The sequence below is a fragment of the Saccopteryx leptura genome, chromosome 13 (genome assembly GCF_036850995.1).
Source record: "Saccopteryx leptura isolate mSacLep1 chromosome 13, mSacLep1_pri_phased_curated, whole genome shotgun sequence".
Taxonomy (NCBI): domain Eukaryota; kingdom Metazoa; phylum Chordata; class Mammalia; order Chiroptera; family Emballonuridae; genus Saccopteryx; species Saccopteryx leptura.
Genome location: NC_089515.1, coordinates 27077064 through 27099045, shown reverse-complemented (window position 1 = coordinate 27099045; position 21982 = coordinate 27077064). Strand labels below are relative to the sequence as shown.

At 48.2% G+C, this 21982-nt stretch overlaps 2 protein-coding genes across 6 annotated transcripts in view; one reads left to right on the top strand and one right to left on the bottom strand.

Moving 5' to 3' along the window:
• The window catches only part of WNT8B (Wnt family member 8B), a 29818-nt gene extending 15428 nt beyond the window's left edge, over nt 1-14390 (top strand). The window contains exons 2-6 of the mRNA XM_066355433.1: nt 10780-10813; nt 11582-11720; nt 12583-12708; nt 13472-13614; nt 13818-14390. Coding sequence (XP_066211530.1) covers nt 10780-10813; nt 11582-11720; nt 12583-12708; nt 13472-13614; nt 13818-14363 — 988 coding nt within the window. The 3' untranslated portion in view covers nt 14364-14390. The remainder of the gene's footprint in view (nt 1-10779; nt 10814-11581; nt 11721-12582; nt 12709-13471; nt 13615-13817) is intronic.
• A 3404-nt stretch (nt 14391-17794) lies between these two features.
• The window catches only part of SEC31B (SEC31 homolog B, COPII coat complex component), a 33174-nt gene continuing 28986 nt past the window's right edge, over nt 17795-21982 (bottom strand). For all 5 annotated transcript variants that reach the window (XM_066354647.1, XM_066354650.1, XM_066354651.1 and 2 more), the window contains 8 exons: nt 21744-21921; nt 21009-21323; nt 20694-20752; nt 20247-20390; nt 19654-19764; nt 19144-19215; nt 18741-18925; nt 17795-18625 (listed from right to left, as the gene is read on the bottom strand). In XM_066354647.1, coding sequence (XP_066210744.1) covers nt 18746-18925; nt 19144-19215; nt 19654-19764; nt 20247-20390; nt 20694-20752; nt 21009-21323; nt 21744-21921 — 1059 coding nt within the window. In that variant the 3' untranslated portion in view covers nt 17795-18625; nt 18741-18745. The remainder of the gene's footprint in view (nt 18626-18740; nt 18926-19143; nt 19216-19653; nt 19765-20246; nt 20391-20693; nt 20753-21008; nt 21324-21743; nt 21922-21982) is intronic.

The window sequence follows — 21982 nt, the reverse complement described above, 5'->3', positions numbered from 1 at the left end:
CAGCCCTGGCTTTACCACTTAACCTGCTGATGCTGGCTAACCACTCCGTGTTGCAGTTTCTGTGTCAGTAAAATGGAAGACATAATACTTCCTCCCTCATATAACTGTTGTGATAATCATGTGAGCTTAAAACAGGCAAAGCACTTGAAACAGTATTTGGTGTGCACAGGATAAACACTCAATAAATGTCAGCAGTACCTCCCCCAGGGGGTTGCTATGAAAACGGAAAATGAGGACCTGGGTCAAGTGCTCGGAAGAGTTCCCACCATACTTGATGAATGCTAGCTATTACTGTGTGATAGAAATTAAATTTGATATGGTGTCACTATATCTACTGGGAGACTAACAAAAGGAGAAAGACAACTTAAATAATTTCATTTGGCAGGTCAAAGCAAAATTAACTAGTTACTTATGTAAATTGCTTACCACATATGTCTAATTATCGCGAAGCACAACAATAATTATACATAGCGTTAAATGGTCATATTGACTTTGCTAAAAGTTTTATTTATTTTTTTCTTTTTTTTCCCTTTTTTTTCCAGAGACAGAGTCAGAGAGAGGGATAGACAGGGACAGACATACAGGAATGGAGAGATGAGAAGCATCAATCATTAATTTTTCGTTGCGCATTGTGACACCTTAGTTGTTCATTGATTGCTTTCTCATATGTGCCTTGACCACAGGCCTTCAGCAGACCGAGTAACCTCTTGCTCAAGCCAGCAACCTTGGGTCCAAGCTGGTGAGCTTTTTTGCTCACACCACATGAGCCCGCGCTCAAGCTGGAGTCCTCGGGGTCTTGAACCTGGGTTCTTCCGCATCCCAGTCCGATGCTCTATCCACTGCGCCACCGCTTGGTCAGGCTAAAAGTTTTGATTATAACACCAACCCCTGTGTAATATACTCAGTGTTCAGTGTCTGTTGCTTCTTGTATGATCATCTGCTAATGAAGCATGGTTATCTGCTCAGAGCATTAGAAAATTAATGGGAGCATTGGCTTGCCAGAGACTTCCTTCTCCTGACCCCTCAAATCATTTTTCAGTCATTATTCTCAAATTTTCTGTTACCTCTGATGACCCTTTTATCCTTCTTTCAAAAACACTTCAATTCAATGTATCTTTATTAGAGAACTTACCATGTCCAGGTGCTATAGTAGGAGCTGAAAAGGACACAAAGATAATTAAGGCAACCCTCACTTATAGTCAAGTATAAGGGAATAAAGGGAAAGCTTAATATGAGGCAGGGAAATAGTTGCGAGGCTTCAAGAAACACTGACTGTGGTTTTGAACTAGATGCTTATTTAAGAAAATGCAGGATTTTTACATAGTTGCTTTATTGAGACATAATTCACACACTATAAAATTCGCCTTTTTAAAGTGTACAAATCAGTGGGTTTTAGAATATTCACAAACTCGTGCACCCCTCACCACAATCAATTTTAAAACATTTTCGTCACCTTAAAAAGAAACACCATGTGCATTAGTGGTGACTGCCTATTCCCTTTTCCTTCAGTCTCCGGCACCTGCTGATCTTTGTTTCTACAGAATTGTCTATGCTGAACATGTTTGTTTGTCTGTTTTTTAAGAGAGAGATGCATAGTTTTTGGGTTTTTATTCATTTTTATTAGAGAGGAGAGAGAGAGAGAGGAAAGAGAGAGAGAACAGGGGGAAGAGCAGGAAGCATCAACTCCCATATGTGCCCTGACCAGGCAAGCCCAGGGTTTCAAACTGGCGACCTCGGCATTCCAGGTCGACGCCTTATCCACTGTGCCTACCACAGGTCAGGCTGGACATTTTTTTGTTTGTTTGTTTGTTTTGGGTTTTTTGGGGGTTTTTTTTTTGTATTTTTCCGAAGCTAGAAACGGGGAGAGACAGACTCCCGCATGCGCCCGACCGGGATCCACCCTGCACGCCCACCAGGGGGCGATGCTCTGCCCCTCCGGGGCATAGCTCTGCCACTCTAGCGCCTGGGGCAGAGGCCAAGGAGCCATCCCCAGCGCCCGGGCCATCTTTGCTCCAGTGGAGCCTCGGCTGCGGGAAGGGAAGAGAGAGACAGAGAGGAAGGAGAGGGGGAGGGGTGGAGAAGCAGATGGGCGCTTCTCCTGTGTGCCCTGGCTGGGAATCGAACCCGGGACTTCTGCACGCCAGGCCGACGCTCTACCACTGAGCCAACCGGCCAGGGCCAGGCTGGACATTTTTTAATAAGTAGAATCATACAATTTATGGCCTTTAGTGTATGGCTTCTTTCACTCAGAATGGTATTTTTAAGGTTCATCTATGCTGTAGCATGTACTTCATTCCTTTTTTTTTTTTTTTTTTTGAGCAAGAGAGACAAGAAGGGAAAGAGATGAGAAGCATCAACTCATAGTTGTGTCACTTTAGTTGTTCATTGATTGCTTTTTATATGTGCCTTGACCTGGGGGATCCAGATGAGGCAGTGACCCCTTGATCAAGCCAGAGACCTTGGGCTCAAGCCAGTGATCATAGGATCATGTCTATGACCCCACTCAAGCCAGCAACCCTGCGATCAAGCTGGATGAGCCCGTGCTCAATCCTGCAACCTCAGGGTTTTGAACCCGGGCCCTCAGTGTCCCAGGTTGATGCTTTATTCACTGCGCCACCACCAGTCAGGCCTTTATTCCTCTTTGTGGTCAAATATTCTACTGTATAGATATACCACATTTTATTAATCTTTACATCAGTTGATAGAGATTTTAGCTATTTTTACTTGGGAGCTATTATGAATATTGTTGCTATGAACATTCCTATACAATTTTTTTGTTGGACATGTGTTTTTATTTTATTTTTATTTTTTGTATTTTTCCGAAGTTAGAAATGGGGAGGCAGTCCGACAGACTCCCGCATGCGCCCGACCGGGATCTACCCGGCATGCCCACCAGGGGGCGATGCTCTGCCCATCTTGGGGTGTCGCTCTGCCGCAACCAGAGCCATTCTAGCGCCTGAGGCAGAGGCCACAGAGCCATCCCCAGCGCCTGGGCCATCTTTGCTCCAATGGAGCCTTGGCTGCAGGAGGGGAAGAGAGAGACAGAAAGGAAGGAGAGGGGGAGGGGTGGAGAAGCAGATGGGCGCTTCTCCTGTGTGCCCTGGCCGGGAATCGAACCTGGGACTCCTGCACGCCAGGCCAATGCTCTACCACTGAGCCAACCAGCCAGGGCCTGGACATGTGTTTTTAATTCTCTTGAGTACATACATACCTAGGAGTGGCACCACTGGGTCATATGGTAATTCCCTGCTTAGATTTTTGAGGAACTGCCAAACTATTCAAAACAGCTATACCATTTCACAATCCCACCAGCAATGTAGGAAGGGCCTAATTTCTTCACTTCTTTGCCAACAGCCGTCTTTGCCAATTGTCTGTCTTTTGTGTTTTATTTGTTTATTTGTTTATTTTTTTAAGTGAGAGGAGGGGAGATAGTGAGACAAACTCCCACATATGCCCCTACTGGGATCCATTCAGCGACCCTCAACTGGGGCCGATGCTGGAATCAACCAAGCTATCCTTAGTGTCTGGGGCCAATGCTCAAGCCAACTGAGCCACTGGCTTCAGGAGGAAAAGAGAGAGAGAGAGAGAGAAGGGAGAAGAGGAGGGGAGGAGAGGCAGATGGTCAATTCTCCTGTGTGCCCTGATCAGGAATCAAACCTGGGATATCCATATGCCAGGCCAATGCTCTATCCACTGAGCCAACTAGCCAGGGCCTGTCTTTTGTATTTTAGTTTATTGTATTTCCCTGGTGACTAATGATGTTCAGGATCATATCATACATTATTGGCCATTTGTTTTTCTTCTTTGAAGAAATCTCTATTCAGATCCTGTGACCATTTTTTATTTGGGCTATAACTGGTCTTTATATATTCTGAATGTAAGTTTTTTACTTGCAAATATTTTCTCTCATTCTGTGGGTTGTCTTTTTTTCTTTTTTTAGTGAGAGGAGGGGAAATAGTGGCTCTATTTTTTTCCCCCCGTTAGCTGGAAACGGGGAGAGACAGTCAGACAGACTCCCACATGCGCCCGACCGGGATCCACCGGCACGCCCACCAGGGGCGACACTCTGCCCACCAGGGGGCGATGCTCTGCCCCTCCAGGGCGTTGCTCTGTTGCGACCAGAGCCACTCTAGCGCCTGGGGCAGAGGCCAAGGAGCCATCCCCAGCCCCCGGGCCATCCTTGCTCCAATGGAGCCTCGGCTGCGGGAGGGAAGAGAGAGACAGAGAGGAAGGAGAGGGGGAGGGGTGGAGAAGCAGATGGGCGCTTCTCCTGTGTGCCCTGGCCGGGAATCGAACCCGGGACTTCTGCATGCCAGGCCGACGCTCTACCACTGAGCCAAATGGCCAGGGCCAATAGTGGCTCTATTAACAAAACATAGTAAAGTCAGGAGAAGTGGTAAGTTTGGCAGGGAAGATAAGGTGGCTTTTAGACATATTATCTTCACTATTTGAGACATGCCCAGAGAGAAGTCTAGCATTCATCTGGAAATGCAGCTCTGGGCCTCAAAATGAATATCAGCACTGGAGGTAAAGATTTAGGAGGTGTTGCATAATCATAATATATTGTTAAGACCATGGACGTGAATAAGGGATTCCTCCATTTCCCCTGTCTCTCTGGATAGTTGCCTTTCTGAATTTCCTCAGATGGCACTTCTCCCTATTCCCATCCTTAAATGGGAGTTCCTTCATTCTTTCGTTCAACACATATTTATTAAATGCTTACTATCCCCAGGTACTGTTCAAGGTACTAGTGCTACTTCCTGAACAAAACAGACGCCCAAGAATATCTGCCTTAACAGGCTAGGGGGAGGAGGCGAAGAGTAAAAAAATAAAGATGTGCAGCCTAGTGTTCAGATGATGACAGTACCATGGAGAAAAGTGATGAAGCAGAGAAAAGGGCTGGGGGAGAGTTGCGATTTAAAAGTAGGATGACTGCCTGACCTGTGGTGGCGCAGTGGGTAAAGTGTTGACCTGGAATGCTGAGGTCACCAGTTCAAAACCCCGGGCTTGCCTGGTCAAGGCACATATGGGAGTTGATGCTTTCTGCTCCTCCCCCCTTCTCTCTCTTTAAAATGAATAAATAAAAAAAAATCTAAAAGTAGGATGACTAAGGACAGTCTCAAGGAGAATGATACATTTGATTAAAAGGCCTGATGCAGGTGAAGAAACAAGCTATGTAGGTATCTGAATAAAAGTATTCCAGGCAAAGACAACAAGTACAGTAACTTGGAGGCTGGACAGTGCCTGGTATGTCTGAGGAACCAGGAGACCATGTGGCCGGAGCAGAGTAAGCACGGGGAGGGTGGCAGGAGACGAGGCCAGGAGACTAACTGGGGCCACATTGCGTAGGAGCTTACAAACCACAATGGGACTTTGGCTTCCCCTCTATGTAAGACAGGCAACCACTAGAATGATTTTGAGCAGAGAATGAAAATTTTTTATTTCTATTTCAAAGGGATCACTCTTAAAAGGGACCAATCATTTTGAGAGTAGAATGTGGGAGAATAAAGGCAGAAGCAAGGTCAGTTAGTAGGCTAAAGCAGGCAAGAGAGAATGACGCCTTGGACCAGGGTGGTGGAAGTGTCAGTGCTGAGAACTGGTGAGAGTCTGGATGTATTCTCAGCTGAAACCGGCCTGATGTGATGACTGATTGAATACATGGTGTGAGAGAAAGATAGGAGCCAAAGACGAGTCTGATTTCCATCTGACTTTCTTAGATGGGGTAGAGTATGGAAGGAGCAGGTTTGGGATGGTGGTCGTGAAGATCGGGGGTCCAGTTTGCAGTATTAAGCAAGTTTGAGATGCCTATGAAACACTGCAATGGAGACATCAAGAATATATTTGGAGGCCCTGGCCGGTTGGCTCAGCGGTAGAGCGTCGGCCTGGCGTGCGGGGGGCCCGGGTTCGATTCCCTGCCAGGGCACATGGGAGAGGTGCCCATTTGCTTCTTCACCCCCCTCCCCTCCTTCCTCTCTGTCTCTCTCTTCTCCTCCCGCAGCCAAGGCTCCATTGGAGCAAAGATGGCCCGGGCGCTGGGGATGGCTCCTTGGCCTCTGCCCCAGGCGCTAGAGTGGCTCTGGTCGCGGCAGAGCGACGCCCCGGAGGGGCAGAGCATCGCCCCCTGGTGGGCAGAGCGTCGCCCCTGGTGGGCGTGCCGGGTGGATCCTGGTCGGGCGCATGCAGGAGTCTGTCTGACTGTCTCTCCCCATTTCCAGCTTCGGAAAAATACCAAAAAAAGGAAAAAAAGCCTGACCTGTGGTGGCGCAGTGGATAGAGCGCCAACTTGGAAATGCTGGGGTTGCTGGTTTGAAACCCTGGGCTTGCCTGGTCGGGGCACGTATGGGAGTTGATGCTTCCAGCTCCTCTCCCCTGTCTCTGTCTCTGTCTCTCTCTCTCTGTGTCTCTCTCTCTCTCCTCTCTAAAATGAATAAATAAAATAAAAATTAAAAAAAAAAAAAAAAAGTTAAAAAAAAAAAAGAATATATTTGGATATATAAATCTGGAGTTCAAGAAAAGTTATGAGAACAGTTGGGAGGTTTCAGGAAGACATACAGCCTTTGACGACACCCAGTGTGGGTGGTATCATCAGTGATTGCACGTATGAGGAACGGAAGCTTGTACCTCTGCCTAGGGGTGTGCTGCTTGCACCACCTCTGTAGAGATCTGCCTCCAGCTGCTAAACAGATTTTAATCTTCCAGTATTTGTCAGCATCTTTCCTTCAGTCATATAGAACTGTCCACAGGTGGTACCTGCACAACACTTCAAATCCTTCTTTGGCTCTCTTTCTCCCTTCCACACATTCTGAGGCTGTCTCCCACCCATGATGTAACCAGGGCCGACCCGGCTTAGCCTCCGAGATCACGCATGTCGGGCGCTTTCAGGTTGTTATGGATTTAGATTCTCGTCCTCCCTTCTGACATCACTCACTCACCATGCTTTCTGTAATCCATATTATATTTTACCCCCAAAAGGAAATCTTGCCATTGTCACATTAATAAAAAACAAGATCCTTCTGGCCTGACCTGTGGTGGCGCAGTGGATAAAGCGTCGACCTGGAAATTCTGAGGTCGCTGGTTCGAAACCCTGGGCTTGCCTGGTCAAGGCACATATGGGAGTTGATGCTTCCTGCTCCTCCCCCCTTCTCTCTCTCTCTCTTCTTTCTAAAATAAAAAAATAATAAAAATAAAAAAAACCCAAGATCCTTCTTTGGTGCCCACCACAAGGACAGCAGTCTTTTTTTTTTTCTGTTTGAGAATAATTGATATATTAGTTTTTGGTGTACAACATGATTTCATATGTGTATATATAGTGGAATGACCATTACAGTAAGTCTAGTTAATATGTATCATGAGTCTTTTCTTTTTTTTTTTTAATTTTTTAAAAAATTTATTTATTCATTTTTTAGGGAGGAGATAGAGTGAGAGAGAGAGAGAGAGAGAGAAAGGGAGGAGGAGCAGGAAGCATTAACTCCCATATGTGCCTTGACCAGGCAAGTGCAGGGTTTTTTTGAACCAGCAACCTCGGTGTTCCAGGTCGACGCTTTATCCACCGCGCCACCACAGGTCAGGTGCATGAGTCTTTTCTTTCGTTGTTGTTTGTTTGTTTTACAGGGATAGAGAGAGAGAGAGAGAGAGAGAGAGAGAGTCAGAGAGAGGGATAGATAGGGACAGACAGAGAGGAACGGAGAGAGATGAGAAGCATCAATCATCAGTTTTTTGTTGCGACATCTTAGTTGTTCATTGATTGCTTTCTCATATGTGCCTTGACCACGGGCCTTCAGCAGATCGAGTAACCCTTTGCTTGAGCCAGCGACCTTGGGTCCAAGCTGGTGAGCTTTTTGCTCAAACCAGATGAGCCCGTGCTCAAGCTGGCGACCTCAGGGTCTCAAACCTGGGTCCTCTGCATCCCAGTCCAACGCTCTATCCACTGCACCACTGCCTAGTCAGGCCATGAGTCTATTCTTAAGATTAGATAATTTCTATATGAGTAAGTCAGCCATAATGGTTCTAATATGTCTGCAAATAACTCAGGGGTTACCAATACAAGTCAGTTTATGGGAATGTTGTCCAAATAAGGCTGACAGTCGTGTCTCATGGCAGGTGTTCAATTAAATCTGACTGATGAATTAATTGAACTAGACCTGTGTGACATAGAAATCTTTACCTATTGTTGGGCCTTTGAGGAAAAAAGAATCCTCTAGCATCTGCCCAGCACTCCCTGTGATTACAATTTTGTATCTTCTCACAGGAAGTCTCTTCACCCAGGCTCAGGGCAAAGCTTTCTCCTTTGTCTGCCATTGGATTTTTGCATTGTTGTTTTGCATACTTTCCTGATACTGCCTGTCCTGGGGAATGGGAATTAGCCTCTGTCTCACCTAGTAACATCCAAGAATCTTTGACAGCTAGTCCTGACATGCAGAATGCCCTTCTGAGCCAGAGCAAGCTCAAGTGCCTTTCTCTGAAATACAGAGCCTGGCTGACCCGTCTGATGCCAGTTTCTCAGGATCAGAAATTTATCTGCAAACCCATAATGGCTTCAGCAATTGTGAACCCATATAATTTGTTTTTAGTTTATATTATACTTCTCAGTCAAGTTAATTTTGCCTGCTAGGCTTTAGAAATTGGGCTTTAGTTTTGCTAGACTATGCAGTCTTTTATGATATCCTAAAATTCTATTACACCTATTTCCAAATCTTTTTCATCTTCTCTCATATGGCAGCTTCCCAGTATATAATACTGTTTTCCAAAAACTACCCCCATTTTAGGCATTGTGTGTGTTCTGTGTGAAGAGAGTCAGCCAATCTCTTTTGGCCTCTGACAGAAGACTGAACTTTCTCAGTCTCTTTAGTTTCCAAATCTGCTTTGTGATGATGGCCAGCACCATACAGGCCTTTACTATTGCAGGGTACACCAACTTTCATGGAATAATACCTAATGATCCCCATGTTACTTTCTTCTGTTATAATGGGAAAAGAAAGATAATAGGTAATATACATGGGTGAATTTTTAAATGCCTATCCTTAAGTCCCTCTGCCACACATCTCTGGCACTCCAGATTATGTAGGTATGCATTAAATTTTTTATTTTTTTTCTTCTTTTTCCAAGTGAGAAGAGGGAAGACAGAGAGATAGGCTCCCACATCCACCCCAACCGGGATCCACACAGCAACCCCCGTCAGGGGCCAATGCTCTGCCCATCTGGGGCCATGTCCGCAACTGAGCTATTTTCAGTGCCTGAGGCTCCATGGAGCCATCCTCAGTGTCTGGGGCTGATATGCTTAAACCAATTGAGCCATGGCTGTGGGAGGGGAAGAGAAAGAAAGCTAGAGAGGGAGGGAGAGAGAGAGAGAGAGAGAGAGAGAGAGAGAGAGAGAGAGAGAGAGACGGGGGAGGGGTGGAGCAGATGGTTGTCTCTCCTGTGTGCCCCGACTAGAAAATGAACCCGAGACATCCACGCACAAGGCCCATCTATGTTCTACCACTGAGCCAACCAGCTAGGTCCTGAATTTTTATGTAATTATAGACTTGCAGAAGGTTGCAAAGAAATGTGCAGGCAAGTCCCACACAAGTCACCCCTGGTGGTAATATCTTACAACTATAGTACAATACTTATAAAGTTTATTCAGACCACTCATTCTATAAACACCCATTCATGTAAGTATGTGTATGTATAGCTCAATGCAATTTTGCCTCGTGTATTTCTTTGTATCATCATACCACAGTCAAGACACTAAATTCTGCCATCACAAGACTCTCTTTATAGCCACACCCATCCTTCATCCCTAACCCTTGGAAACCACTAATCTATTCTCCAGCACTATAATTATGTATCTCATAATTGTTACATAAATGAACTCATGCAGTTTGTATCCTTTTGAGATTGGCTTTGATGGCTCCATATAATTTTCTTGAGGTTCGTTCAAGTTGTTGCTTGTATCAGTTGTTCACTCCTTTTCATTGTTAAGTAGTAGTTCATGGTATGGCTGTACCACACTTATTCCTGTGAAGGACACTTAGACAATTTCAAATTTGGGTTATTACAAATAAACTTGCTATAAACATCTATATACAGCATCCTAAATAAAAATAACTCTTCATTTCTCAGGGATAAATGCCCGAGAGTGGGAACTGCTAAGTCGTATGACAAGTCCGCTTTTAGTTTTGAAAGGAACAGCCGAACTATTTTACAGAGTCAGATGATTTGTTTTTGGATTTAATTATGACTCAGTCCCTAGAAAGATATTCCACTGCTTACCTCTTTATGACTAGAGAACTATCCTTCTCGGAGTCCAGTGGAGTCAGACAGACCTGGATTCAAATTATGATTCAATCATTGACTAGCTGGGTGACTTTTAATACTTTTTTTTTACTCTCACATTCCCTATTTGAAAACTAGAGATAATAATGCCCGGTAGTAAGTATTTAACAAGATCAACATGTAAAACACTGAGAGTAGAACATCTGGTACACAGCAGTGAGATGCTAGCTAGCTCTATTCCCACCCATGGCAAAACAATGATCAAGCATTACTCCCAACATTTTTGGTATTTGAAATTTTAAAAATCCAAAGGAAGCATTATACTAGTTCCTCTTATATATATTCCTTCTTTTAATTAAATAAGTAGTCTTTTAATAGATTCCTTATTATAATTTTTCCTTGGCAAAATCACTTTCCCTTCCTTTCTATCAATTACGTTTACTGAAGTAATCCTTACGACTCTTGGCGGCAAAAATGAGTTGGCGCATCTCCATTATGCTCTGTGGTTTTCCTCTCTTCTAGGTCAGTGAACAATTTTCTGATGACTGGCCCAAAGGTAAGAAAGAAATTATTTTGATTTGGTTGGATTTCACTATTTTCAGCTTCATGACTGAAGACAATACATGCCAATTTCTTTTGATTATATCTGCATCTCTTATCATGCTGTAACTAGAAAAGCAGTGGCACAGAGGGGTTTAGTGACGCCCCCCTGACCACACTGCAAACTAGTGTCAGAGCTAAGACAGGAACTCAGGAGTATCGATTCTGAATTCATACCCAGAATCTCCAAAGCCAGAAGCATTGATAGCCTGTCGCAGTGTCAGGCCGCAGTCACAAAACCGTCTCAGTGCAGTGGTGGGATGCAGTTTTCCATCCTTAAGATGTTGGCATTGTACTGCATTATCTCTAAGGACATTTCCAGTTCCAATATGTTATTTTCTAAGATAGTAATGGGATGAGGACATCTGAAAATTCATGAGCTGTGTAACTTGGAATCACGTTGGAGAGGTAGAATGGTACAGTGAATAAAGTCATGTCTAATGTCTGATAAAACCGAATTTCATTGCTAGCTGTGGGACCTTAGGCAAATTGCTTTAATTCACCTCTCCGATCCTCAGATTCCTAACCTATAAAATGGTTCCTATTTCACCAGGTTATTAGTAATGTTAAATGAGATAGCATATTTAAAGGGCTCACTCTGTTATTATTTTGGAGGGATGAGAGAGAGGGCAGGAAGAGAGGGAAGAGAGGGGCTTAGCCACTTTAGGGCAAACGTCTCCCAAGTCCAGCTGCTTTGAGTCTGAATCTGACCCATGTCCCTCAGGCTTACCTGATCTACTCCAGCAGCGTGGCAGCTGGTGCCCAGAGCGGTATTGAAGAATGCAAATACCAGTTTGCCTGGGACCGCTGGAACTGCCCTGAGCGAGCCCTGCAGCTGTCCAGCCATGGCGGCCTTCGCAGTGGTAAGGAAAGCCTCGGCCACCGCTCCCTGGACCCCCTGGCCACAGGTTAGAGCCCCGCTCTTCAGGGATGGCCCCTTGCCTCCTCTACACCCTAATTCCCCACCTGGTCTTGACTCTCAGGTCATCTCCCTCTCTGGGGTCTTTTCTGTTCCATCTCCAGCCCCTCTTTCCTACCTACAGAGTTTTATTCCTTCTTCCCCAACACCCTCACTACTCGAGAAATGGACCTTGTCTCACCCCCAACCCTATATCATCTTTGGCCTCCTGGTGGCTAAAGGCTTCCTTCTTCACAATATAAAAGAACATCAGGAGGTAGGTATGGGCTAGAATTGCTCGTTCCTCTTAGTCCCTTCCTTCAGCAGGCTCCGCAGAGAGGTACAAGGCAAGTGAGAACAGGCCTGGAGACCAAATTCCCATGGAGAAGACAGAGGGGCCATGCCAGTAAATAAAAGAGCTGGCAGTTGGAGGTTCTTTGCAGAACCAGCTGGCGCATGCCCCTTAGACTTCAACGTTTCCAGAGGAAATGGGGATAAGTTCGTGCTAACCTGGCCTTCAGATTTCTCTCTTCCCCATTTCTTCTCAGGCTCTTTCCCACCTAAGTCCTTTACAACCATGAATGTCAACAAAACTCTTGCCTCCTAACCAAAAGTGTATGACTCGAAAAGATGGGAGGGGAGAAGAGTAGGGCTGAGACCAGGGCTGGAACGGAGCTGGTTAAGAGTAAGGTACATTATAAAGGTGGCAAGTAGGATGGAGCTGGGGAAGGAAAGGATAACGACTGTATTGAAGGGAGGTGCGTGACTGGTATTTCTTTGGGTTACAACTCCTCCCTCTAACTCACCCAATTTTTGGTTCCTGCCAGCTAATCGGGAGACAGCATTTGTACATGCCATCAGTTCTGCTGGGGTCATGTACACTCTGACTAGAAACTGCAGCCTTGGGGATTTTGACAACTGTGGCTGTGATGACTCCCGCAATGGACAACTGGGTGAGTAGTGATATTGGGGTAGGGAGGGCAGGCCAGTAAAGTTCACTTGAAGAATGAACAGCTTGGTGAGTAGCTGGGAAGGGGAGGAGGAAGAAGAGTTGTATTTTTCTAAATCTGACAAGAATCAGGGCCAACCAGTTAAGTCCAAACCCTACAGTGTCAAACCAGGTTAAAAGCAGCATGGGTTCTCCTTTTCCTACTGAGTCGTCTCTTTAAACACAATAATAACAACAACTAAACAACACTCCCCATGCATTCAATCCAGTCACTCTCTCAAACATAGTGGGAACATCCTTCCACGTTGCCTCTGTTCCCTTTCCACTCTTTACTTCCACTGTCCCCTCTGGCTCAATTTCCAACTTATCAATACTTCAATTCCATATTACTTCAATTGCTCCTCTGTATCCCCCTCAATGTTCGCGCCATTTTGTCCCTTCTCTAAATCAGTCGCTGGCGGGCCACGTGCCCACTTTGCCCAAAGGCCAGAAATTTATGTAGAGGGACACACCGGCACCTTGCATAGAATTCACTCAGCAACTACTTATGTCATGGAGTCCTAAGTAGGGGATTGGCTGGACGTGAGCGCACAAAAAAAAAAAAAAAAAAGCAAAAACAAATCTAGGCTGAAACTGATCTGTAGACAAGCACTCATCCAACCTTAATCTTTTCCCATCCCAAAGCCCCAAAACCCAATTAGAAACAGCTGCTTAGGAGGCTCTGCACCGACTGCTCAATGATCTTTCCTCTCCCTGCACTTTTCTAGGGGGTCAAGGCTGGCTGTGGGGAGGCTGTAGTGACAACGTGGGCTTTGGAGAGGCAATATCCAAGCAATTTGTCGATGCCTTGGAGACGGGACAGGATGCCCGGGCAGCCATGAACCTGCATAACAATGAGGCCGGCCGCAAGGTGAGTTCTGCAGCCCCTGGCGTTAGGCAGTTGGCTTCATCCACTACCACTTCTACATGAGGACTCTTCGCTTCTTTTAACCATTTGGAAAAACGAGGTACTTACTAAAGCGATGTTGACTGGCTAGACGCCTCTCAATCCCCCAGAGGCAGACACCCCACGCGCTTAATCCCCGGCCCGCTCACTCCTAACTCTCTCCCCAGGCAGTAAAAGGCACCATGAAACGCACGTGTAAGTGCCACGGCGTGTCTGGCAGCTGCACCACGCAGACCTGCTGGCTGCAGCTGCCTGAGTTCCGCGAGGTGGGTGCGCACCTGAAGGAGAAGTACCATGCAGCTCTCAAGGTGGACCTGCTGCAGGGTGCTGGCAACAGCGCGGCCGGCCGCGGCGCCATCGCCGACACCTTTCGCTCCATCTCCACGCGGGAGCTGGTGCACTTGGAGGATTCCCCAGACTACTGCCTGGAGAACAAAACGCTAGGACTGCTGGGCACCGAAGGCCGAGAGTGCCTGCGGCGCGGGCGGGCCCTGGGCCGCTGGGAGCGTCGCAGCTGCCGCCGGCTCTGCGGGGATTGCGGGCTAGCGGTGGAGGAGCGCCGCGCTGAGACCGTGTCCAGCTGCAACTGCAAATTCCACTGGTGCTGCGCTGTTCGCTGCGAGCAGTGCCGCCGGCGAGTCACCAAGTACTTCTGTAGCCGCGCCGAGCGGCCGCGGGGGGGCGCAGCGCACAAACCCGCGAGAAAACCCTAAGCGTTTCCTTTCCCCGCTCTTTTTCCTATTTGGCCTTGGCTTCTTTTAGAGACCCCAGTAATAGAGGAACCTAGAGAATGCGGGTCCCGCACTCGCAGCGCAGGGATCCCGAGAGAGACTCTGCAACCTCCGGAGCTTGTCCCTTTCCAACCTGTTTCCCCAGTTCGGCCGCGCTCTCCTGAAGCTGTCTGAATCGTCCTCACAGCCCACACTTAGGTCTGAGAACTCAGATTTTGAACCATTATCTTTGGAAGAGGAAAATAGGTGTTCCTCTTCCCTTTCCCAGTTGCCCTAACGCTGGTCCTCCCGCCCCTCCCCCGCCAGGTCTGTATCGCTGCTGCCTTTTCCTTCGGCAGAGCCACTCCAGTGCTTCTGATTCCGTTAGTGTTGGCATAGACTCCCCAGGAATCTCTAATGCTTCCTCTCCCTTTCTCCCTTCCCCTCTTTCCTTGAAAACAAAAAACAGACCCATGGGGACGGGCTCCTAGAGGTAGGGGTTCAGAATGGGGAAAATGGGAGCCCTGGAGTGCTGCCTTGCTGAAAATCAAGGTGCTCCTCATCCTCGTGACACCAGCTCTAATGGACTTCACCAGCGGAACAGTGACCTTCCTAGACAATCACCCAAGGTGCTCCAGATACTTACCCACAGTCTAGAAACTATGTAAGGTCAGATTTCCAGTCATTTCCCACCCTTTGTAACCTTTTCCCTGCACCTAACCTATTTTCTCCTAACAACCATCTTTACCTCTCCTCCTTCCCCCAAAACCCTTGATCCTTGTTCCTCTGAGCCAAGACTGAGCTCTCTAAAGTCAGTTTCCCATTCAGACCCTGGTTTGCACTGACTGAAGCTAATCTGCCAAGGATTAGTGCATCGGCCACACAAACCTCTCACTAACACACTCGGCAGTGAGCTCGCTGTTGTGCGGGCCGAGTCCGCTGGTTCTCATCTCAGAAGCAGGAGAGCAGGGACTTGCTTATGAAGAGGGCTCTGGGAAGGGAAGAGCCAATCCCTGGCAGACACTGGGGCCCAAGGAGCAGCCCAGTCACCTCTCCCCCAGGCCAGCCCTGGGTCTGCTCTTCAGGAGCAGAACTGGTCAGATGACAGGCTACCTTTCCCCACTTGGTCCAGACAGGAGAAAGCACAGAGGTGTGGCTCCAAGTAAGAAACAGGGGCTGAGGCACTGGGGGCCAACCTGTGAGTGCAAGGGTTCCCATATTCCAAAATGAGACAGTGGCCAGGTCAGACCCCGAAGCCCTGGGCTCGTGCCTCCACCTCTCCTGCTCCTACTAACACTTGGTGACAGGAGAGGTTCCCCTTCCTTCCTTACAGGGACCTGCTTCCCTTCAGTGGTTCATTGCCAGCACTTCTGACCCATTTGTATCAGCAAAAGGCCTTTGCTTCTTCCCTCAGCTTTGATCTGGGCCTCTTGGTCTCCCAACCTGCCCTTCTTCCCTCATCGAGCAGCAGCTGTGATCTGAGTATGCAGTAGGAAAACCCGGCCAGGCAGCTAGGAAATATAAAAGAGCACAGTGTTGTCAGGACAGCTGCGTTCTCCCAGGGTGGGGAGGTCTCTCAGCACAAAAGGAGAAGAATTTTTATGCTTCATATTTGATAACTCCAGATCAGTACTCAAAACATGTCATACTGCCAGCAAGTTCTCTCACAGGTTGTTTTGTACTCCCAAATGGATATGATACAAGACTCATTTGAGTTCTATAGAGAAAACATTACTGAGCTACTTTAGATTTGTATTGCTCTCCTTTGACCCCCACCAGCTGCCTTGCATTATCCATTCATTTATTTGTCCAGTTAAAAAACAACAACAACAACAACAAAAACACAAAGAAAAGGAGTGGATATAGAGTGGTGAACCTTTCCTACATTCGTGGAGTTGAGGTCCTCTCTTAGACTCATCACCAGGACTGTGTTCCCCTTTACAGATGTGGACAACTCCAGAACAGCTACTTGGGAAGACATCTTCAGGTCAGCTAGTCAAACCTTATGTTTTACAGATTTGAACATGCTGAGAAAGATGTCTGGCTTGTCCCACCAGCTGTACGTTACCGTGGAGTGTGCAGTGCAACCCAGGCCCCTTCCCATCTCTGTGTGCTCTTTAGGGGGCCAGAAGCAGAGTAGTTTCTGAGAAGTGACAGGACATTGGGGGTGTGGGGGGCGTGCAAAACACTGTCTCCTTCCTGTCCCTGGCCTGTAAGCCTACACACAGGCAGGGCTTTCTTTTCTTGAAAAGAATCCCAGCCTCAACTGGCCTTAGCAGCAGGTTAGGGTAAAGACAGAGACAGGGTCGTGCTCAGCGCTGGTGGTGCTGGTGGTGGTGGGAGGGGAGGGCAGGACAGGGCACTCGCCTATTGTGAGTCTGGATTGGATGCTTCCACTCATTCACTTCCTTTTAATTAACCCACATTCCTGGAGGAGAAATATTTATGTTGGCTCCCATAGAGGCAATCTGCAGACTGGAAAGAAGGCGGAAGAAAGCCTGTCTTAGCAAAACAATATCTCTAAAGAGCTCAAGAAAAGAAAATGAGTACAAAATGCCATTAAAATAGCCTTCTACCCCCACTGGAGTCAACGAAAACTTCATTTCACATGCTAATCCCCCACTCCGCCCCTTTCTCTTCTCACAACACCTTTTCCGAAAGTGTTTGGGAAAAGTCTTCGCAGTCAGTACACAGCTCCCTGCAGCTCAGACTTCTCCTTGTGTTAGTTCAGGGCCCCAAGGGGGGCTCTCACTCCAACAGCGGCTTTTTTCTCCCCCCCTTTAATTTAAACAAAGACTTCGGAGTTCATCAACCTCCCACTGAAATTCACAGCTGCTGAACAAACTAATCCCCTCTCCCAGCCTTTCTTCCCTTCAATGGGCTCTTGGCTTCAAAGACACTTTGGGAAAGGACTTTGCTGGGGCTCACATTGCTTCATCAATAGAAGTTAGTGCAAGTATTATCTGAAGAGCAAGTGGCTTTACAAACAAATACTGCCTAACAATCCCGTCCTCCCAAACACACACATCTCGCCTGCAGACATGATGGGATCTACAACAGGATTAGAGGTAGTACCCCTGGCTTCACACCCAGCCCCTTTGTGCAGCTGAGCTCAGCCCTGAAGTGTTGTGGGGAAAACCCTGGAGCTGACTGGCAGGCACAGATGGAGACACGCGTGCCCACGCATGCACTCATACACACACACACACACACACACACACACACACACACACATACACACACACACACAGAATGTAATGGCCACAAATGCTGCAAGGAGAGTCTATTTCAGTGACTAACTTTCTTCAACTGTCTTGACTCCCCATCTGTCTCCAAGCCTCTCCCCTGCTTATTGGGGTGCAGGAAACAAGAACAAAGAGGACTAGGAAGAGAAGTAAGGGCAAAACAGGACCCAGGAGACAAGTATTGGGAGATGACTGAGGAAACCAAATCAAAGCAGCTTTATTGCACAGTAAGTAAACCAGTGCTTCAAACGCAGCGTCCAACCAGGAGAGTGCGGCCAGAGAAGGCAGCCCTGAGACATGGGGGGGGGGGCCTCCAACCCTTGAATAACAGTGCTAGGAGTCTTTAATACGGCTCCCATTCCAGAGCCGGGCTGACACTCACAGCATGAGTGGTCTCTGGCCTTGGACCAGGGCTCAGACAGGCCAAGTCAGGAGCTGTTCCCCACAGGCAGTGGTTGGTCTCTCTGCTCCTATCTCATAGGCTAAGACAGCTCCCAGCAAAAGGCAGTGTACCCCTTCCACCTCCCACCTAACCTTGCCCATCCTGAATAATGCTGGCCAATGAGACTTTCCTTTTGAAACGGGCCAAAGTTCCTTCTCTTGGTTCTGCTCAGCAGCCACACTTCATGTCCATGACTTGTTCAAAGGATGAACAGTCAACTCTACTCTAGCCTCTGGGGCTCAGAGAAATATGGACCCGGAAATATGCAGTCAGGAGCAAGAAGAAAGTAAGGTCAGGCTCGTAACTCACAGGACAAAAACAAGACCCAAAAAGTGGGCACAGCAGAGACAGACTTGGGTCCTGCTCACCCTCTTAGAAGCCACTGAAGCAGAATGTCCCTGGGGAAGAGGGTGCCCTGCCGCAGGTCCTGTCGGAGCACAGCATTAGGGGGAGTGCAGAAACGGCTCCGCTCTGCCTCAGAGGCGGGGCAGCCCTGGGCACACCCCAGAAGGCCAGGCACACAGGGGTGGGAAGCAGGCAATCTGATGGTTTGGAGTCAAGCCGATAGCCGTGCATACCTGGCAGCAAGAAAGAAGACTGGTAAAAACCAACAGAATCTGTTCTGAAATTCCTTTTTCTACAGGGGGCACAATTAGGTAACAGCAGACGTGGCCTGCTGGTGAGAGAGGCTACCTGGCTTAACCGTGCAGCTTCTGAGCAATGGTGAGGACGGCCTTCAGGACAGGCATGAAGCTGGAGACCTCGCTGAAGCGGCTGCAGCCCACCACCTGGGCGTGCACCGCGAGGCCCTGCTCAAAGCTTCCTGCAGCCGCACATCGGGCAACCTCGTGGAGCCCGGCCAGGACAGGAGGCGAGAGCTGTGGAGGGGTTGGCCCTTCGGTTAGTAAGCCCAAACCAGCCCTAAGCTGGCAGCATGGAAAGGATAAGAGGACGTAAGTTCTAGAGCCCGGTCCAGACAAGGTGGATCGATTCTGAGGGGAACCCAGGTCCATGAGCCCTAAGGGGAGGAGACACTGGAGTTCCCTCGGCCACGGGTGAAGGTGGAGAGGCAGAGGAACACCACTAAGGTACTTACCGTCCCCTCCCGGAGCTTCTCATAGAGACATTCTAGACGTTGTGCTGCCTCTTCCAGCTTCCGCGTTGTCTTCTGCAGGGAGGAAAAGGGATTCTGATTCTAGCCCCTCAGGCTAGCATCACAGGACTAGAAAGAATCTCGGTAGATTAGCGCTAGAACAGTTTAAGGCTGCTCCTTTCATTCCAGAGGGGAAAACGGAGGCCTGAGGAGGGTAAGTGACTTCCCCAGCTGGCCCAGCCAGTGAATGAATGGCAAGTCTCCTGACTCCTGGTTTCACCCTCTTTCCGGTACTCCCTGCTGTCTCAGTGCTGGGTCCTGCTACCAAGAAGCTGGGGACCAGGCAAGACCCCCACCCACACACACACACACACGGACATCAAATAAGTGTAAGATACAGACATGTCAAGGGACGGTGAAACAATGGTCACACAAAGACCTAGTTTATGGCAAAGGGGTCCAGGAACCAGCTAAGGGAGTGAGGAGAGCATCGTGGGGAAGGTTCAGACTTACTAAGTCTGTGGCAGACTGGGAGCAGCGTTGCAGAAGTGCCTCAAAGGTGGTTTTCAAAGACTGATGCTCTGGGGGCAGTTCCTTCCTGTCCATCTTCTCTGGTGGCCGTTGCTAAGGCAAAAGCAGGGAGACAGGATAGACAGGCAAGCTATCCTTCTCGTAGTTTCCCTGAGGACTAGTCCTCAGTGACTCAGCATCACACTGTTCTCACTAGAGCATAGCAGAGCCGGGAGGGGACATCCTCCACAGTAAGGATATTTGGTGTCTGTCCCTCCCCATCCCCCAGCTCACAGTCTGACTCCACTTTTAGGAATGAGGCCCATCTACCAAGTCCCTGCTTTTTTATACCCAAGGATGACTGGAAGGTTTCCAACGGGAGGGGGACACATTGTCACCTGCAGGCTGAGTTCTCCTGGCGCTCTAGGGGGAGCCCCTGCTTTTTCATACCCAAGGATGACTGGAAGGTTTCCAACGGGAGGGGGACACACTGTCACCTGCAGGCTGAGTTCTCCTGGTGCTCTAGGGGGAGCCCCTGCTTTTTTATACCCAAGGATGACTGGAAGGTTTCCAACGGGAGGGGGACACACTGTCACCTGCAGGCTGAGTTCTCCTGGCGCTCCAGGGGGAGCATGACCCACAGCAGGGACAGGTTGTAAGGAAAGGACCCTTCGTGGCTCAGAGGTGAGGCTCATAACTGGAGCAGTAATTGGTGCCGGGGACACAAATGTCTTTGGCAACTTAAGAGAGAGAAAGAGAGAGGCACATTAGTGTAAGCTGAGAGACTCCCTAGGCCCTGGTTTGAGAGAGTGGCAGAAATCATGAGAGAACCACGGACAGAATAGTGAGTGGGACACCAGGAAGTGGGAAGACTGGTGTATATGTAAGAAGGAAAGAGGAGGGGGCAGAAGGGAGAAGAGTAAGGGGGAAAAGAAAGGGCAGAATGCTTGCCTGAGAATGGGAAGGACTGGGCTGAATTCTGTAAGGAACTCAAGTGTGGCTCATGGGTAAACATGAGGAGGTGGGTGGGGCGGTGCACTGACCTGTGCCCTCTGGAGGTGTGCCCTGGGAGCTGGAGCATTTTTCAAGGGATCCTGAGGCCCTGTATAATACAGATAGAAGTATTGAGGGACGTGGTCAGAAACATTGGTAAATCTCAGTCTGACGGTCATCAAAATTATTTTAGCTAGAGTCCACCACATCTCCCTCTGCAGACCACTCATACTCTCAGCTGACGTTCTCCAACCCAGGGGCCCCAGTTCATTGGCTTGAAGAAGAGACTCCCAAGGTGGTTGTGGAGACAGAAGGAGAGGGAGGCAATGAATGAGCAAATGGGAAGCCATGGAGAAAAGACCAACCTGCATGAGGAGTCAAGATGCCAGTAGTTTGGATGGCACTAGAGCACGGGGCACTGGGTCCTCCTGGGGGGTGTGCTGCAGGGAAGCTGCCAGGAGGGGCTGGGGGCTGGGAGCTCGGAGGACCAAGACCCGGCGGTCTCACAGGGAGGAAAGGGAGCAGTGGAGCAGTCTCAGGCAGGGAGGCAGAGCCAGGCTGCAAGATGCTGGAGGGGGCCATAGGTGGTGAGGGACCAGGAAGAGGCCAGGTTCCAGGGAATCCCACAGAGTTAGGAGCGGGCACCCTTTGCCCTCTTAATAGCTGTGGCTGGGATAAAGCTGGAGGGGAACAGAAACAGGTTATTTGCCACCAAATTTCAATTGGGGAGAGACTCAGAGCACATGAGGGGGAATGAACGCAATGATGATAATTTTTAAAAAGCTAATAATAAGAAATGATTAATTAATACATCTGTATGTAGATCTACCACATACAAAGTACTTTTAACTAAATTCCTTATTTGACCCTTAAGATAATACTGTGGAGCTGAAATGAACAACATAACAACTATTACTACGTTTCAAAAGAAACAGCATATTGCTAAGTATATTGCCCACAGGCACAAAGCCAGTAAGTGATAGTACTGGGAATTCTGACTTCAGACTCCAAACTCCTTTCACTACACAGACACACTGCTTCCCAAATCCATGCTGGCCATGCCAATGTTTTGTGTTTTCCCAGACAGATCACTCACTCACCAGGCCTTACCCCAGGGTCCGGGGGCAAAGGCTGGGCTACCTGGGGCTCACATGCCCTGTAGTCTCTTATATTCTGCATTCTAGAGCCTTGATAAGGGGCAGTATGGGGAGGTGCCAAGGGCATTGCTAGTGATGAAGGAGGTGTGAAAATGCTTGGCCTTGTAGATGGAGTGGGAACCTGTAAAGAGAAAAAAAATTATTCTTGGAAAGGGAAAGAAAGGAAAGTAATTGAAAATAGA